General features: G+C 49.5%; 1 protein-coding gene across 5 annotated transcripts in view; it reads right to left on the bottom strand.

Annotated features, from left to right (window-relative positions):
• Nucleotides 1-19,938, bottom strand: part of LOC144153039 (uncharacterized) — a 381,412-nt gene that overhangs the window by 309,396 nt on the left and 52,078 nt on the right. For all 5 annotated transcript variants that reach the window (XR_013319276.1, XM_077684676.1, XM_077684675.1 and 2 more), the window contains exon 2: nucleotides 11,244-11,408. Coding sequence is in view for 4 of the 5 variants with exons in the window: in XM_077684676.1 (XP_077540802.1) it covers nucleotides 11,244-11,408 (165 nt within the window). In the remaining variant the exon portion in view is untranslated. The remainder of the gene's footprint in view (nucleotides 1-11,243; nucleotides 11,409-19,938) is intronic.

The following is a 19,938-nucleotide window of genomic DNA, read 5'->3' as shown; positions in this document are numbered from 1 at the left end:
CTCCGTCGAGCAACAGTCTCACCAGGTGCTTATTAGCTGTGCCCTTGGCCCATACGTATGCCGTTTGAAGAAAAACTGTTCTCTGTGGAGTTGTCGATTCAGCCGCCGAACTAGCCCCAGTCGCCATTTTTTCGATTGATGGGCGTTTCGAAGTTGGGTCGCACAACGAAGAGATATGTCGGCCCTTGCAATTTTGGCATCTAAGCATTCTGGCATTCTTGCACTCCTTGGCGCGGTGAAATGGAGCAGCGCAGCGAAAGCAACAACCTTGTTTTTTCAACAAGGCCTTCTTTTCTTTTAAAGGAAGCCGAGCCATGCAGTCGTTCGTGTTATGCTCATTCGAGTTGCAGAACAGACATCTATCGCTAGACAACCTTACTGTCAGCGTGGAGGCAGAACCTTGAAGACTGTCGTTGACTTGCCTCTTGATTGACTGAGTTTGAACTTGCGTGTCGATTCTTGCTCCAGTAATAATGGGAGTAATTTCCCGACTCCGTACTTCTAGCTGCAACAGGTCAAGCAATATCGAGAGTTCATCGGGCCGTTGACCTCCCGGTTCTCGTGCTGGTACTTCCTTTAACGTGTGTTCGTTGAACTTGAGCACGAGCTCACGGGGCAAAGTCTGCAATAGTAGAGTCCTCAACAGTATTCCGTAGGCCGCTACGTCCACACCGAGATTCTTCAGTGATCTCATGTTGGTCTGAATCCGCTCATGAAGCGTCTGAAGGCCAGTCAAGTTGTCGCACGAGGCCACTTTAGATAGGTTTAGCAAGTTGCTCATATGCGCATTGATTAACAAGGTTTTGTCACCAAAACGCTGCAGCAGCAGTTCGATTGCTATGGGGTAGCTCTCGTTGGTTGTCGGCAAGCCACCAATAAGGGCTCCCGCTTTCCCCTTCAGATAGCTGCGCAGGTACTTGAATTTATCAACGGTGGCAAGCGATGGGTTCTTGTGTATTGTAGACTCGAACTGGTCCCAAAATTGTGGCCACTGAATAAATTCTCCATCGAAAGGCTGTATCTCCAATTTCGGTAGTCGAACCTGAACTATTTCGCTGGATGGAGCGACCTCCTGCCTTGTACTAATCGTCGAAGGGCACGTGGCCGCAAGTTGTCTCTCGGAGCGATAGATCATGCGATCGATTGAGTCCTGGTAATGTTCAGCTGTGGCATATTCCTCATCTAGTTCCTCATCTGGCACATGCTGCTCTATCTCTTTGTCCAAGACTGTTAAAACAGTCTTTTTTTGTTTGAGCATATTGAGGTGTTCATTCAGCTCACCGATAGGTAGTGGGTTAACATCCAGCATGGTCTTCATCTCGTTGATGATCTTTGTGGTTGATGCGCAGAGCGTACTGCGTTTTCGTTTCAGACGGTCCATAGTGAGGCCCAGTACGTTGATGTCGTTCTGGCGGGAGATGATTCGTTTCGCTGTCCGTGGCTGGTGCGTCCTCTTCTATAGTCTTGCCTTATCGGTTGGGGTCTTCAACTGTGTAGTCCTTCCATCCTGGTAACGGCACCAAATTGTTGAAGACCAGGAGGCAGACGCGGTTAAAGGTGCACCAGTTTATTGGCGGCCTTGCAACGGGTGATTCTGTCCAATTCTGAGGATGATGATGATGTCACGAGCTCCGCTGCCCGTGCGGTGGCTACTCGCTTCTTGTTTCTATTTCGTCGTCTTCCCAACCAGACCACATTTTCTAACAGTATCAAAGCGGTTACTTGAAAATCGCTAAAGAGTAACGGTTCTAGATAAGACAAAACAAGCATCGATCACGACGAAGCAGCACAACAACGGTATACCCTTATCTCATAATTATCACGTACGCGTTTACTTAGAGCGCGATGAGTCGTCGCATGGGTTCGTTCTCCGTTTGCGACTTTGGTCTTCGAAGGTTTGACGATCGATTGGACACACTTTCAGCGAAGGTTTTCACGCACTTTTGAGGCAGTTTCGGTGAGCGAAAGCTTTCGCGCTTCCCTCAACTTTCTCTAGAAAGGGGCGGCAAATTATTTTTTTTTCACGGTGTCACAGAAATCTCCATAAGATTCATGTCAACTTGGCTCTTCCGTTTTATTAGTTATAGTTCTGTAGCCCGACAGGGGATGACGCCGGGGTCTGAAGATGTGAGTGAACTCGTTGTCCGCCTTTTTTTTCTGACACCGGAACAGAGACATGAGTCAAGGACAATTCCCGCAACGACGCCCAAGTAAAGAAAGACTAGGAAGAGGAGGGAGGTAGGAGATCAAGAGATGAAACAATATAGTTCACATCCTGGCTATGTACAAAGCTTCTTGGCCAATCCCCCGCGTGGGTATGCTCTCAGGCAACCAGCCAACCAACCAACCAGCCAAAAGCGGAACGAAGTTGCAAGGTTTTGGAACGGCCCAGCCAGGCTTGACGCGGCCAAGTCACCGACGTCGCTACACGAGCCTGGGTGGACGACGCATCGGCTCCAGTCTCCCCGACGCACCGCTAACCCATGCCTTGGCGGCCCCAGCGGCGACGGGCGAGTGCCATCGGGCAACGGCATCGAACCGTCGTCCTTTGCTACAACGGCCCCCACAACGGCAACGCTCCGAAGTCCGTGCCCTGCTTCCTGTGGTTCCCAGCTAACACGGTAGATTGTGTCCACAAGCCTCCCACACGTCACCGCCAACGTATTAGGTAGGCTTCGTAACTACTGAACTCTCGTCCTAGGACATTGCAGATTTTTTAGGGGAGAAATGTTACATGTGATCGTAGTTAATTTAGTGTAGAGTGTCTGGCAGTTCGTTGTTAGTTTGTGTGGATTTGTTTGTTGTGTTTTGTGTGAATACGTGCGTACTGTCTTTAGGATAAATGTCTCGTTAAGCCTGACCCTGTTTACGGCTTCCCTCCTCTTTGCCGGTCGAGACACATGCTCCGCCTGTTCGTCCTGACCCTGGAACAGTCAATCGGATGCGCCGCTGAACCTGGGTCCTCTGTTTTCTTGATCGTGGTTTTGCAGCCGATCGGTACACACTGCAGGTTGACGGTTAAAACGCCCTCCAGAATCGCGTGAGGACTTTATTTCAGAACATTGCTGGCGCTAGGCGGGACAAGGACGACGAATTACACACAACTGGAGAGCACACTACCAACTTATTTATTAATCACAACAAACACAACTTATAAAGTAAAAATTCAGATGACGTGAAAGGTGGAGTTAATCAATCTCGCTGAAAATGAATACAATATTTGTCATGCGCATGCGCTTGCCTACGAACTGTCAAGTAGTGCCATCTCAGTTGTCGACAGTGCAATCGATGGCGAACTGATAGTCTTTTTCTTTTCGGATGGCGTAAGCTTCCCATATCTCGCGGGTGATCGTTTCCGAAGATTCAAAGAGGATCGTGGTGCTTTCGAATTTCGCAGAGCACCCATGTCTGGCGCAGTGGGCAGCCAAGTGCCCTGGGGCTGAGACTTGCTTGCACATATTTTTGTGTTCTCTGAGTCGTTCGTTAACGCAGCGTCCAGTTTGGCCAATGTAAGCCTTCCTGCATGACAAAGGTATCCTATAGACAACCCCGGAGCAGCACGCGACAAACTTACTTGTGTGCTTAATGCCACATCCTGTTTGTTTAGCATATCTGGTTTTGTTAGTCATCTTGAACAGCATTTTTAGTTTTTTGTGAGCGGAAAAAACAACAGGGACATCATGGCTTGTGCCAACCTTCTTTAACCTGTGGGAAAATTTGTGGATGTACTGCAGAACGATCGGCCGCTTCTTTGGTTTTTTGCTGTCTTTCTTTCTGTTAATCTTCTTTGCCACTGTTTTTAACACTTTTTCTGCAACAGAGACAAGTACTTGATTAGTGAACCCACTTTTTGTTAGACGGTCAATTTGAAAAGATACACTTTCAGTGACTCTGTGTTCGCAGGATTTTTTGATGGCTTGCGACATGCAAGAAGTGGCTATGGCTCGCTTAATCAACTTTGAGTGCGCCGAATCGTATGGCAGCAGCGCCTTCTCTCCTCTCGTGCGATAGCACCAACACGTGTGTAACAGTCCCGTCTTCAGGTTAATGTCAAGGAATTGAATGGCATCATTAACAGGTTTTTCATATGTGAAATCAAGGCCCTGGTGCGCAGACTCAAATGCTGCAATGATTGGAAGGATGCTACTTTCAATGTCAGTACCTGGCTTTAAGCAAACCAAAAAATCATCCACATACCGGAAGCATTTCTTCACATGCAAATCTGGTAATACACTTTCCAAAATGCGGTTGCCTTGTGCCAAAATATGTCAGAAAGCACCGGCGCTATACATGAACCTATTCCAATTCCGTCGGACTGGACATACACATCATCGTCGTGGTTGATGAGCAAGGACTCGAGGTAGAACTTGATTAAGAGCACAAAGTTGTTGCTCGCAGTGCCTGCCTCATTTTGAAATTTCACAGGTCCGTAGGAGTCAATAGCCTCCTCAACAGCGATCAGAATGCGTTCTCGAGGGATGCTGTAAAAAAGGTCCTTTGCGTCCACAGAGAAGCATGGGATCGCCGGCGAGTTGCTCAAAAAAAGCGTGACATCACAAGAGTCCCTTATCAGGAATGGGTCGCTCACGTGAAGCCTTCACGTGAAGTTCGTAGGCAAGCGCATGCGCATGACGAATATTGTATTCATTTTCAGCGAGATTGATTAACTCCACCTTTCACGACATCTGAATTTTTCCTTTATAAGTTGTCTTTGTTGTGATTAATAAATCAGTTGGTTGTGTGCGCTCCAGTTGTGTGTAATTCGTCGTCCTTGTCCCGCCTAGCGCCAGCAATGTTCCGAGTAAAAAACCAACTAGCCCCATTTCAAGCTCTGGTTTATTTCAGAGGTCGGTACTCTGTAACCTGATCGGTGAGCCTGAATGACTTCAGTTTAATAAGCCACGATCCTGTAAACTGATCGCGGAGGTCCTGGTTGACGACCATATAGAGACGGAGGGAAATTTCCGTCAATTTGGCTCCTCCGTTTCGTTCACCATGACTTTGGATTTCAATTTGCCCGTTTACCTAGTTCTCGAGAAATACGTGGGAACTCGTAACCTGCGTTTCGTCCAGGACCGTTCCAAGCGCGGTACATACAGCCGAAGTGCGCCCTATAAGTTGGCGTTTTGAAAGCCGCTTTACAGCCGTTGCCTACAGCGACGGCTTGGAAATCTACAGCCAAGGATGAATGAGGCAAAATGACAGCCACTAACATCAAAATGAAAATGAGCTCTACGAACGAGATTACTTTCTCCCGCCGCCCTTAGCAGGGGCCTTGATGCAATTCAGGGCCTCGTATACGTCTGGTCTTGCAGCGGAGGCACCCACAATCGATCTTCATCCCGTGTTGATTTCACGGCGACGGCTGTGGGATGGAACTGGAGCCGGAAGAGCAACATCTAAGGAGGAGGCGCTGCTGTTTTCCTTGGCTGGTTAGGGCCCATGCTCGCTGTGCACGAGAAATGGCGCACACCCACTCAAGGGGATTGGCCAAGACGAGATCGATATAGATGCAAAGTGATGATTGATTGTGGGGTTTAACGCGCCGACGCAACGCAGGCGATGAGGAGCGCCGTGCTCCGGATTAATTTTGACCACATGGGGATCTTTAACATGCGCCTAAATCTCGCACACACGGGCGTATTTGCTTTTCGTCTCCATCAGAAAAGCAGCCACCGCGGCCGGTGAATCGCACCCGCGTCCTCGTGCTCAGCAGCACAAGGCTTTAGCCACTGAGCCGCTGCGGCGAGTAAAATTTTCCCCGCATTTCCCCGAGGGGAAGAATGTGAAAGTGCGAATGCATGAGTTGAATTTGCGCGGTTCGGTAATGTTCGCGAAAGAGAGATCACACACACACACATACACAACTACAAAGAAAGAAAGATGCATTTATTCACAGACACCTATTTGTGTTGTCGTTGTACTTGATTGCTAGAGCGGATCTCAGCTTTGAAATTTCGTGTCAGTACTCCTTTAAGCGGGTGCATTAGCCCTTCTCACGCCCGATTCCTGGCCAATCCCCCACGTGGGTATGTGCCATGTCAGCGGCCAGGCAGCGCGCGCCCATCTCCCCCCGTTGCCAAGGAAGACGAGGAGCGCGCGCACCCGCAGCTGTTGCTATGTGGACGGACGGCGGTCACCGGAATTCAGGGTCGCTTATAAAGTGCATTCGCACTTAATACAGACGCAAAGTGACAACAAGAAAATGAATACACATAGAAAAGCAAGACGAATAGAAAAGAAAAAGGCAATTCGACGATGGTATTATCCACAGCACGCCCCCCGATGTCCCTACTGCCACCACTCCATCGCAGCCGATCTCCACCACCTCATCTGGCGCTGCCCCAAGTTTTCCCGCTTTCGTACATTCACTCGCCCTCACCCCGACACCTCAACTTACATCGACCCAACATCCCTCTCACACAACACACTCTTCGAAATCATCATTTATGCCACCAAAAGCGGCCTAGTACGGACAGTTTAGCAGTGGTCTGCACGACTTCTGAAAAGATCCCTTGAAGACGACGTCATAAGGACTGCGCTCCGTCCTCCCCATTCCCTTCCTCCCCCCCTGGCCTTTGACCTGCCTTTCTAATAAAGTTAACCCCTCTTGTGGGTATGAGCCAAAACATGATCATCATCATCGTCGTCGTCATCATCATCATCGTCATCATATAAACACAGGCCACGTAAACATCCTGCGTTTGCCTCCGGAGCAGCAGTGCCAATTCATACATCGCGGTTGCTCGAATCGTCACTATCTGGGTGATTAATACATTAAGCGCTCGTCACCAGTGTCTTTCGTCTAATTCGAACAACGTGAACATTAGCACCCTGCCATAGATGGCAACAGAGACAGTTATGAACAGCCAAGCCCCCAATGCGTTGAAGTGTAAGGCGTCTGTGATGGCATCACCAGAACATAATAGGCGGCAAAAAAAGCTGGTGCATTAATTCACCGGTTCAGTAGTATGGTGCTTCAGGAGCGGTTACTCGACAGACCGTTCATACTTCTGTTGTGGCTTCCTTGGATTTTGAGTTGATTGGAGGCATCATCGCAATAAAATATATCTCGACTCAACAACTGCGCTCAACACACTTTTCGAGAGAAATGTTTTTCGTCAAATTGTTGCAACGGAAGCAACTAGCCAACATAGCGTTCCGTAACGTTCATAATGTTCCGTATTATTCACTTCGGTGTCGATTACAAAGTACTATCACGTCCTCCCACTATCACAGCCTTCCTCTCCCGCTCACCACGCGCCCCGTCTCTCAGAAAGAAATTTAAACGCGCCAAAAAGTTATACGCTAACAAAGCATTCAAGTATTCACAAAAATCAGAAGGCAACCAAGCACATCCTATGAGTTGTGAATGCGAAAACATCCATGTTCAATCGAACGCCGCTGATTGCTTATCCAAGTTTTGCGCCGACAGTATAGTATTTTCGAGTTTTCCTTCGGGTCTTGTTTCCGAGCTTTCCGAAATTGGTGCGTGATATTAAAGACTATAGTCTTTCTTGGGCTACTTAAACCGAGAAATTTTGGTCTGCCTGTATGTCTGTCTGTCTATCTGTCTGTGACGCGATTCAGCCACCCAGCCAAAGTGAAAAAAAAAAAAACTGCGCAATAGTCTTAAATACTCACAGCCAAATCTAAACGTCTAAGTCCGGTGTCAATGTTCATATATATACTTGTCAACATTGTCGAACAAGAACAAGACATTACGCAAACAGAAGACAGAAAATCAACACATAAGTGATATTTACAGTGTTCCTTTATAAAACAATTCATAGATGCTTGATTTTTGCGAAATGGAATACTACATCCAGTGCAGAAAAAAATTCACTCCGCCACCTGCTGTCGCCCGCGCCACTATACCTTCTCGTGGCATTTTAAGAAATCAAGCGGCAACAGTTACGAAAGCTTGCACTAGATCGGTTCCACGTTCTGCTTGGAATGCACGTGGAGTAGGGCAACGCGGTTCTATAAACGTTGAAGTAGGGCACCACGATTCACGCGCATCTCCGCCGTACGGCAGCATTGGCATCGAGGGACCCGGCCTGGAGCAGCAGAACGCGGTAAATTTAAATTGGCTTGAGCAAACCTGTAGTGCGTTTGCCTTGGGAGGAGCGCGACGGAAGAGGAACAGCATGAGAGGTAAGTGACAAAGAGAAGGGAGGCATTTCCTTAACAGATGTCGACAAAGACTACCGTTTTATGTCGACAAAGACTTTTGTCGACATTTGCAACGAAAGGAGCAGATACGCGGCCAATTTTTTTTAGAAATTCTACGTTAGTATGTTGGCTGTGGACCGACATTGCTTGGACGATTTTTCTGAGAATTCTACAGCCGCGCAGAGTGACCTGGCTCGCTGGTGACTGCTGAGCCGCATGGGTGACGCCGGTGCGGTGGAACGGTGTGCTTTCCACTTTTCGCTTGGCTCTGCGCATGCCCAGGCGTTGCGTATCAACGCGATCCTTGCATTTAAACAATGAGACACGCGCGCTGTTAAAGGAGCCATGAAGAGAAAATACAACTTCGTTTAATTTGAAAGAACTAGGATTCAGTATCTCACTCAGCTCCATTAGAGCCACAACAGATGTTTTTTTTTTTTTTAAAAAGCAAGAAGTATTTAAAAACTTTCAAATTTTGCGCCACATTGACGTATTATGAGCAAAAATGACGTCATACGGGCCAACAATAGAATATAATTTTCAGTGCGTTAACTGCACGTTAGCATTCAAGTGATGCGGTCAATTGAAACTAGAGGCCCCATTACAGACGTCCAGTCATGTGTCGTCGCGACAGGTCATTTAGGCGGCCGCCAATCGCACAAACAAGGTTCCGTGACGTCATAGAAAAGTTGCAGGAAACTGGCTAGGGGGTCGCGACTGCCTCACACGTTTTCTTCAATATCTCCGTCATTTGTTCGAAGATTGCGATGATATTGGTATCATTGTTATAGGGACTAAGCAGTCTTTCTAATAAACCCAACTTGTATTTTGTCTTCATGGCTCCTTTAAATGCGGAGCAGTACCGCGGATTTGCATCATTTTCCTGTTAGACGCCGCCGACGACGGGTTTTTTACTCAGTATACCGCTACGCTGATTCCTAGAACGTAAAGCAGCTTCCTAGAAAGACTCTAGGCTCTCTCGCCGCTCTACGAAGGCAGCCAAAAATGTTGCTACCGATGAACCTGATGTAACGTACAACGGTATATGGACTCCCCGGACAAAACCAAAAACGTGGCGGCCGCTGCTCACATCTTGAAAGATCGCGCCAAGGAAAGAAAAAAAAATGTCTTTTTTTTTACTTCCTCAAAACGTGCGAGCGCTAGCAAAGCGTTACATGCAGCATTCAAATTCAAATTTGGGACTTCTCCCTTCGAGCAGACACCTGGTAGCACCGGTGTATAAAGCTTTAGCTCTTTTTTTTTTTTTTTTTCTCTTTCGTTCGTCTTCTTCGGGGCGCGTCATGAAAACCTCGTTAGCTCGCTGTCGCAGCGCTTTCTAGTTCGTACGTGACAGAAATGCCGCCACTACGACCTCAAAACCACTCCCGTTCACTCTGACAACCACTCGAGTGAGTGGATTGACATTTGGGGAATTTTTCTATGGGGGGAAAGTTCGTCGTAGTGAAGAATTGTAATGAATTTTTTAGTGTCTCCCACGAGAGATATTGGACAAATACCAGGAATCGTAAAATAGCTATAATGCCGAGAGCACCAGTCCAGCTTTTATCCAATATCCAGTATCCGGAAGGGTGGTGGCCAGTAAGAAAGCGAAGTTTACGACTATGTCCACTTGGAGTCATAAGAGCTAGCAACTTGCTACATATCATATTCAGGAGAACTTTGCAAATGAGGAAATTTGCTATGATAACGTAAGCGTTAGTCAAGAAATGTTCCGTTTATCTGCTAGTAGAGCCTAGACGCCAGCTTCTTATAACTGGTAATGTAACTATTACCAATCTCCTCCATGACATTACCTGCATGTATAACAAAACTGTATGGTACCAAGGAGTAGAACCTTCTTGCCAACCTTTGCGTTGCTTGTAGTGTATACTTGAATGTCTCGATGCTGATTTCCAAAGTGCGGCCAAGGCGCGAATAGACCTGGGAAATACCTTCTATCCTGTGCTTCGCGAAATATTCGCGATATAATCACGGGTCCTGCAAAAATTTTGACACTGATGCAGATCGAACCCATGCCGTTCGCGCCAGAATCCGCGTTCTACCCCTAGACTACTGATACCGAACATTGGGGGTTCTTTTAGAAACAATAGGAGTTTTCGAAACTAACCAGTAGATGGCACTGGCTGCGCATGGAACCTGGGACATGAACGACTCACTTATATGCACTCACATATATACCACGCAGCCGACGGGACCACCACGCGTCCTTACACAGCGCCAACTCATGGTAAAACCCTATACGCGTAGCCCGGAAGCTGAGGGTCCAATTCTCACCTCCACATAAAGGTCTCACTGCCTCGGAAGCGCAAAACCTGCGAGAAATACAGACCAATACGTGCACATACAAATCCAGATGGTCCAAGATGCTGCGACACCAACATCGAGACCTTGACGAATACTGCTGGCAATGCGGCGAGACAGCCGCGCCCTTCTACGCCACGTAGCCCTGCCCAGTCATATGGGGAACAGGCACCAGCGACACCTCAGCATGCACCCTACCACACTGAATAGATTGGAGGCGGCCCTGGCAAGCACATCTCCACAGGACGAACTCAGCCTGCTGGAGAGAGCGAAGACAGTAACATTCGCCACTGGGGCCCTGGACCTAGGGTTCCGCCCATGAATTCCACTCCTTTCCGTCTCCAATCCCTTCCTTCTTACTTTTTCTCAATGACGCTTGTTCAGTCAGTCAGCAGAGGCGGCCTTGCGCCCACAGGGGGGCGGAATCTAGCTCGCCTCACCGAGGCTTCAAACGTGCATAAAAGATTGTGACGGTTTGAGCCTCCTATGCTTGAACGCAAAATATGGCTGTTGGCAGACCAGAATTACTTGATCTCTGTTGGCAGACGACGTCTTCTGAGCAGACAACCGCTTCGTTCTGCTCCGCCAGTGATACCCTTGGCGCAACAGTGACGTCACCCCCGCGGAAAGGCCCGCCGCTCTCGCCGCGTGCTATAGTGCCTAGAATAGTATATTCTAGGCACTATACGCGTGCAGACGACGACGTGCACCATGGTTAGAGCATGCAGTGAGAGAGCCGCACTCACGTCTCTTGAGCGACACCGCTTGGATGACGGCCGTGACGAGGTCGTAGTGGTGGTTCCTGCGGGTGAGCTGGCGGTCGCGCTGCCGCAGCAGGGTCACCAGCGTCGAGTTGAGCTTCACGATGACCTCCTGCAGGTGTCTGGCGTGCCACCGGAGCTCGGTCTCGTCTGCGAAGACAAGAACCCCGAACGAGGAACTCAGTACACTTGCGCATTTCGGCCAGCCAGAAAAAAAAATGGCGCAGCGTGCACTAGTGTAGCAAGGTTGGAGAAACAGCGGAGCTCTGCGTAATATAGCTTCTTCCGGTGTTGCTGTTATTCTACGTTTTGCTAGTCTTTGCTAAGTTTTGTTAGGTTTTGCGAACTTCTTGCTAAGCTAGGCTAAATGTTGAGGGGTGAGGCCAAGTTTAGCCAGGTTTTACAAGGCCCTTCCGGTCGGTCCCCCACCCTAGAGAGTTTTAGCATAGTGGCTATAGCGTGCACTAACGCTATGGTGGCGGGTGCCGGGACCCAACTGGACAAGTGCGCGTTCGTTCCGCGGGAACGGGCATCTATGCCTCGCCGAGCCCGCGCATTCGTTCCGCTGACGGGCGACCTCCTTGCCCACGTGGCGCACGCATGCGCAGTCCGGTCCCGGTAACCAGCCGCCGTAGCGTTAGGGCACGCTAGCCGCTATGCTAAACCTCTCTACTGACAGCGGGTCCCAGGGGAGAAGAAGTTAGGTCGACCCCCAACTTCGCTGTTTCTCCAGCCTTGCACCACTAATGCAAGTTGCGCCAATTTCTTTCGCGCTTTAGTAGCCCAAGAAAGACTATCACCTTTAAAATGGTATAGTAAGGGGTGCGCATGCACATATGCCCCTTGTGCTCACACTCAAGCAGGAACGAAAGTCGGCTTCTCTGTTATAATACTGTATTTCTTGGTATTTTTTTCGTCTTCGCCACCGGACCAAGTTCAAGCTTAGACCGCCCCGCTGTCAAAAAAGAAATTACACAGCACCCGTTTTATTTTTAAAGCAATAAATGGCCCATTGAACGAAAAATCAGGCGTCCGTAAAAGCGAAACGGCTCCTTGTGAAGCGTTCCATAGCAGGATTCGCTTCACAGCACGAGCTTAAACTCTGCAGTAGCGACATGTGGTCGTCTGCGCCAACACACCGCAGGTGAAGGGAGCAGAAGAACGCCGACCAAAGAGTGAACAGACAAGCATCGAAATTCACTACCGTCGTCAACTCACCCATTACACGGCGGCAGAAACGAGCAGCCGTTCAGGGCGTAGGGAATAGATCGAAGCCATTCGAAAGCGTTACAGCGGATTCCAAAGCAAAGCGCCTCAAGAGGCATGGTTTCGATGTCCTTCGACAACGCCAGGCGGCGTTCAACTGGATATTCATGCTTTCGCGTGCACAACACATTAGGAGTGTCCTCGGACGTTTTTTCTTTCTCTCTGAATATTAGGAATAAAGGAAGGTCAGGAAAGGCGAGCACTTTGAAAGCTTCAGGATGCTTGTTACTCAGATAAAAAATAAAGAAACATTTTTGAAGAAATAAAACATTTTTAGCTTAGCTAGTTTGTACTAGATGGCGCTCGCTCTCGGCAAACGAGAGTTTTATGCTTTGTTCGAGTAGAAAAGCGACATATTTATAAAATACGCAAACTAGCCCCTTAGGAATGTTTTTAAGAAGCTGTAAAACTTCTCGTAGTGGAGTACGATGGTTTTTAAGCACGTGGGTCATTAATTAGTGGGTCATTAATTAGAGGGACGAACCGTTCCTTGTGTGGATGCCGCTCACGCGTCGGCTGCTCGTTCACGTTGCGCACGGCGCAAGACGCACGCACTGCGCCCGATAAAAAATATTGCTGTGGTTTAGCTTTGCTTAGCCCTGGTCGATAGCGAAAGCTTCACTGCCCTGGCCAGGCCCATTGTCGAGGTGTGGCCGCGGTGTGGTTTCGTAATGATATACAGACATGTTTGCAATAAATACACTGCTTATCCGTCATCTTTTTTCGCCTCACAGCGTTTTTTAAGCCTCGCCGCTGTACGAGCGACAACAGCTGGATGTTCGTCTTCCTCCATCGCACGCGGCTCTGCGCCGCACGTGGCCTCTGTGCGCGCGCTTATCGCTGCGGCGGCGGCCTCCTCGCCTTCCTCCGTCAGGTGCCGACACGGGTTCCGCGCACGTCTCCGTTCCCTCCTCGCCTATCTCTCCCCGCCATCGGGCCGCTGCTCCGCGCCGGGCGCTTGCGGAAAGGGTCATGGTTTGACCTCTAGCTCTCAAGGTCAAAACTGGTCACCCCGTGAAGAGCGCCCGAGGCAGCGTAGTGTAGCTTTCGCTACAAAAGAGTTTATGGACATCGCTGAGTCCCGAGACCACATTGTAGCATGCAATTCATACTGAAGCAAGCGACGCAGTTCCCATGAGGTGATCTTATGAACGAGTCCCATCTCACCCCCTGGTACCGGCTAACCGAACATCAATTAGCACGGTGACGCTTCTGGGCCTAATGTAAATCCTAATGTAGGTGTGTGACTGCATAGACTGTGTTACATTCGGGAAGGCGTCCCCAAACCGGGCTCCGTCCGAGGTAGTGTGGTGGTTGAGTTGCCAGCAAAAGTTGCTGCCTTAGTGATGACAAGATGCCGAAGGCAAACTTAACTGGTTTACTGCATTACGAGAGATGAGCCGAAGCAATACAGGAACAATACCCTTACGAGCGACATTATAGTACAAGACTCGAGCAGAGCGACAGCACGGATTCGCTGCTGCAAAACGAATGAGTTCTGCGCTCAGAGGCACCCCTTATTTATGCCCGATGAGCTAACGGTCAAGCAGTTCTCCTAGCGCTTTGTGCACACGGCCCGCAAATAGTACAGACGCATACAAACACTCTTTCCGAGTTCGTGAGGGGCCGGCAGTAGCGGTGCTCGTTAAGTCCGAGAGGGGTGAAGGGAGATCTCGGCTACGGCGTCCGCTTTGCCGGGGCAAGTTTCAACTTGTACCGTTGGCTGCGCTGCGACGGCTTGAGTCACCGTCAACGAGGCGCCAACGCGAAAGGCGCAGGTAGTGGTAGGCTTAGCCACAAAGCACGGGAGCACTCCGCAACTTGCAGGACGCGCGAACGTGGTAGCGGCGCGCAGAATCGTAATAATTGGTATCGAGGACAGTAGGAACGAGACCGCGCTGCCGGGAACGACACCTACGGCTACTGCCCAAGTAGAACCGGAACCCTAAGATATGCTTGCGCACGAGGGTCCACATCCTAACATTCAGTGGCCCTTCATTGGACCTGCCTACCCTGAAACGACAGAATACTCAGCGCCAAAACAATGTTAAGAGTTTACCTAATCTAGGCGTTTCTAGTTCAGACCTGCCCGATGATTTTCAAAATAGCCAGTCTACTCAAGGGGGCCTCACAGCGAAGCTAATTCCGTACCGCCTTGACAGTAAGAAACCGTGCGGAAGAGCATGACTCGCCCAATCTATATTCCTCAACAAGCGACAGCCACGACAGAGGTGACGACATCACTGATAACGTCTCCTTGAAACAGGCACGGTGTTCACCTGACAACCATATCGACAAAAGCTGGAACCGAGATAAGGTGGGCGTGCGGGTAACGAGAAGGACGGTTACACATGAAAAAGACATTGACTAAAATCCAAATAATTGCCTTCAAACGGTCTTGGAACCAACGCGCGAACGGAAATTTGCGTCGCGAAACCTGTGCCTGGCAGAAATCGGGGTCATCGTAGCGAAAAGGACAGCGTCCAGACATCGATGAAACAGCATGCAAACGACGACTACAAAAGAAATGCTTTTCTCGCACATCGTCGCACTTGGAAATACCGGCGCAGGAAAAGTCAGCAAGCCTACGGTTTGCTCGGATAGACCCGAACGGGGCCATGTAGGAAACCTAGCCACTGTCGGAAGTACAAGCGCAAGGACCGGTTCAACGATGACACCTACAAATCCACTGCTTTTTTTTCGTCACGCGCGAGGTTGTGGAATTCTTTTTTTTTTTTCGAGGACAAAGAAGTGGTCGCAGATTTTGTAGAAGAGGACGATGGCGAACGATGACTGCGACTGGACGTGTTCTGTGTGTTATCTAATGTAAGTACAGACAGTTCTTATCCTTCGTCGAATCGAGACAGATGGGTCTCAGTGATTCTAGTGTCATGGAGCTTTCCCCTGGTTTCAGTAGAGCCAGCAGTTTTTCATTATATTGGCACTCGTTTTTGTTTTTGAAATTCTGTAAACAAAAATGTAACCAACGAAAACGAAAAATCGTCGAATTCGAGTATTGATATCTTTGAACCATAGTACGTCGCACGAAACTAAAAATACAGCATGAAATCAACATTAGGTTACAAAATCACAAATTTCCACCTAATTGAGCACACGAATGCGGTTACCTAAAAACAAAAAAAAATCGAATATGGAAAGAAATGAAAATGAACAGGCGACATCCCAATGTGCATCTAATCCAGCGTTTTCCCGCAATTACTTCAAAACAAAAATAACACATTTAAAACCTGAAATGAGCCCTCACGCGAGGACTCCGAAAAAAAAAAAAAAAAGAGGTCCTGTGAGTTGACCTGTTCCTTCACTGCCACCAAGTACAGTAGAAGTAGTAGCACGAAACTTCATGAGCCATAACGTCGGAGTGCTTCCCTAGTTTGGAAACTCAAGTGATGATCGGGTGACCGATGCCCTAGATGCCAGAAGCTGCTGGATGCCCAGGTGATCGCTGGTAATCAGGTTCTTCCACAGCTCATGGAGGGGGAGGAGGGAAGGAAAGGGTGGGAGTTCGGGGTTATGCGCACACTAATAAAATGTGGACTAGTGTGCCAGGCTTAGAGCAAAAAGTGTATTGGGCGGGAAATTGAGTGTGAAACCTGCGGTGTAAGCGAATTGGATGGACGAAGGTATCTACGACGAAGAGTCGTTTCTTCTGATTTGGACAGTAAAGTTGATAAAACGAAGGAGCATCGATCCTGAAGCGCAGCCTTTTTCTTTCTAGGTAAATCATCTCAACAGGCGCCACGCACTTCCCCCCAAAACAATGACTTCCACTCGTGCATGACGCCTGCATGCGCTTTATCAACGGCGAATGCCAGCGCCGCAGCATTTTTGAATCGGCCATCCTTGCCGGCTTTGCAGGATTATTTAGCTGCAATGATGCTCTTTGCTACGCCAAACTTCACCCTGGCAATAACACGGCATGGAAAATTTGCTTTGTGCAATACGAAGGTTACGCGGAGAAATTAATTTGCACCTGTAGCTTCACATCATAGGTTCGCGCATTGGGCATTTGGACTTCGCCTGCTAGACTGTTGTATGCACTTAGTGAATATGTGCGTGGCCTGCCTTTGTAACTCGCGTAAATCGTACACGTAACGTTCCTCATCAATGCCGCCACTACACCCACAACCTCAATCGATGTCGCTGAAGAAATAGCCGTTGCCCTGGCCGCCACTTCCCGCCCTGAACCAGTTACTATCCACACCGATTCGCATACAGCCTGCCGAAACTACCAGACTGGCTGCATTTCATTATCGGCCCTACTCATCCTCAAAAACTGCTCGACAACCCCTGATATCCGCATCGTCTGGGCTCCTTGACACGCCGCCATCTCCGGCAATGAAGCAGCTCATGCCACGGCTCGAGATTTGATACACCGAGCCATTGCCGACGGTGGCCAATGTCTACCCCCTCAAGATCAACCCCACCCACTGAGTGGCTACACAGAGATTCTCTCCCATTACAAGCAAACTCGCCACAGCCTCCCACCCTCTACACTGGCGCCTTTCCAGAGAAGAAGCTACAACCTGGCGGCTGCTCTAGACGAATACTTGCCCGCATCCCACCCGCCTTCACCTCATCTTCCCCACCCAACAACCTTCCATCTGTGCTTACTGTCCCCAGCCTGGTACCCTCTACCATATATGGGAGTGCCAACGTACTCCAGACTTGCCCCGACTTCCCAACCCCACCTTCGAGCAGTGGAGGGCTTCCCTGGCCAGCCCAGACACGGATATCCAGCTCAAACTGGCGACCCGAGCACGGACGGCCAGTCAAAGCCACGGTGGAACGAAGTCTTTTCTTCCACCGTGGTCAAGGCATCCCGGACTAGGCATGCCTTCCACGGGGCGAGGCCCACACATCAGCCTCAGCTCGATAAATAAAAATATATACTCTCTCTCTCTCTCTCTCTCTCTCTCTCTCTCTCTCTCTCTCTCTCTCTCTCTCTCTCTCTCTCTCTCTCTCTCTCTCTCTCTCTCTCTCTCTCGTAAAGACTGTCCCTTTTCTCGGGGTTTTCCGAACTGAAAAACCCTTTGTGATACTGAAAAAACCGTTCTGGGGAAAACCTCACCGGCTGCACCGCTCCTCATGCCACTGACGAGCGTTTTGCCACAGGTGGCGCTGTTCGCTGAAACGACACATCATCACATCATAACCTCCTGCAGTAGTATTAACTCTATGGCCTCCTGTATACAGGTATTACACAGGAGGCTTCGGACACATGGAGTTAATAAGCGACAGGCAAGTCGGTTGCTGACAGCAAGTACAAAAGGAGGGCCTCTAATCATAATCATCACTTAGGGGCTGTAAGGTCCACTTATGAGATTAGCGGCCGGGCGCCCGGGCTGCGCGTGAGAACCCGCCGCTCTGTCTAGCGACGTAGCACTGCCGACACTGCGCTGCAACCGCCGCTAATTCGTCACGGCGCGCAAGGGAGACGGATCGTCTGGCCCACCGCATACCTCAAGGATAATCCCCCATTGAGAAAGCAAACAGCGCCGCCTGGTTCCAGGAACGTCTGCCCGATGCACGGAGGTGGTGGGATTACCGGCGTGTCTCTATTGTTGTCGCGCCCTGGTCAGCATGACGCACTGTCGCCGTCTTTCGCTTTCACCCAGCGGGGTCGCTCGAAGCTGCTCGTCTGCGGGCGTGCCGTTGACCCGAAGGTGGCGGCGCCTCAATGAATATTCCGTGGCATGCTGAGTGACAGCTGTCTATGTAATTTAGGCACTCCCTTGCGCGTGTACGAACGCTACAGGGGCGTTCCCGAGAGAGGGTGATCTCGAGGTTTTATAAGACCGAACTTGGCCGTTGGAAATCGTTCTTGTCCGAGCGCTGAGCTGGCAGTTCCCGGCGGGACAAGGAGTCTCGACCGTTAAAGCTAGGTTGGGATTTGGGAGCCCCCTAGTCGAAGTTAAGATCGCGTCAGAGGTTAAGGGTACAGCGCCGTACCGGGCAACTAGACGGATCTTGCGGCGAGACAGGGTCTCGGCCGTTGTTTCTCGAGCGGTTTGTGTACGCTCCGAGAATAGGAGAGTTAGACGAAGTTGAGGAGCTCGAGTGATTTGTGCGCACTCGGAGCTAGCGTCTAGCTGAAGTTTGAAGTTCTTTCTTTTTATTGCTCATGTACCCAGTTTTCCCACTGTAAATAGCTGCATATAAACCCTTCGTTTCATTTAATCAACCCCAACGCCTTGAGTTCGTCAATTCGACCGCCGCCTCCAAGAACTTCAACACCATCGCCCTGCCAGCCTCCTGCCAAATCAACCGGAGCCCGGGCGATTGAGTTCCTGATCGACACCGGACTTCGGGGAAACGATCTTTACAGGGACCTTAAAGCAGCCGTGGTGCCCTACAACGTGCGCCCGGTCCCCATACTCCTGTAAGCGTGTACGCCGTGGTGTGCGTATGGAACTCAGAATATTTGGTGAGGAATCAGAGATGGTGCAAGTGCTTTCAGTTACAGAAATGCGGGCACAGCAAAGTCTAAGCAACCATCGGACGACCGTCGGCCGTCCAACGGACGTACATTCCGGTTCTAGCGGACGTCCGTTAGATGTCCGTTTCAGTGCCGATGGACATACCACGTACGTCCGTGGGACGTCTGGATTTAACACTTCCGTATGTCCATTCGGACATCCGAAATTGCGGGTATTTCGGACGTTCAGTAAAATTTACGGAATTACAGATGTTCCATTAGCGAGAAGCACATGAGGCGTTTCTTTTTTTTTTTCGAAATGAGCACCCCAACCCTACTTATGAGCAGTGGGTAGACCTGCTGACCAGCTCCGACCTTCCACATCAGCGACGATTGGTGGAGAGGGCACGGATGGCCAGCATAACCCAAGGCATCCCGGACTAAGGAAGCCTCCCACCTGGCGGGTGCCCTAGCATCAGCACCTGGTCTCCAATAATCATCGAAATGAGCCAGATCCCCCTAACGGGAATTTGAGCAACAAGCGGGAGTTTGTTACTGGATCTAAATACAACGCCGTCAAAGCTATTATATTATATTATACGCGTCAGCTAGGGGAAGTTTATGGCCACAAGTAATATAAAATTATGCCGTGAATTTGAGCAACATTAGGATGATAAGTTTGGATTTGGCTCATATCGAATTGAAACACTCAAGTTGATGCGGAATTCTTCTGAGAACTTTATTCAAATTGACTTCCAAGCATGGTGCAATGGGGTTTTGGTGGGAAAGGAATTAAAATATGCAACAGGGCTTCAAGAACAGTAGAACCATACATAGAGAGCAGGTGAGTCCTCTTGGCACCATTAGCAGCTCTTTTCGAATTCTTCCCTGACATAATTTTCTTGGGCACGCCTGAAGGCACTCACGTAGTAAGTAAGCTCTTTTGCCATGACTTTCCAAAACGCTTCACAAGAAGGC

This window comes from Haemaphysalis longicornis, unplaced genomic scaffold (genome assembly GCF_048455015.1).
Source record: "Haemaphysalis longicornis isolate Haplotype H1 unplaced genomic scaffold, Haemaphysalis longicornis Haplotype H1 scaffold_9, whole genome shotgun sequence".
In the NCBI taxonomy this organism is placed as follows: domain Eukaryota; kingdom Metazoa; phylum Arthropoda; class Arachnida; order Ixodida; family Ixodidae; genus Haemaphysalis; species Haemaphysalis longicornis.
The sequence above is the reverse complement of the archived record's forward strand: the minus strand, read 5'-3'. Positions and strand labels throughout refer to the sequence as shown.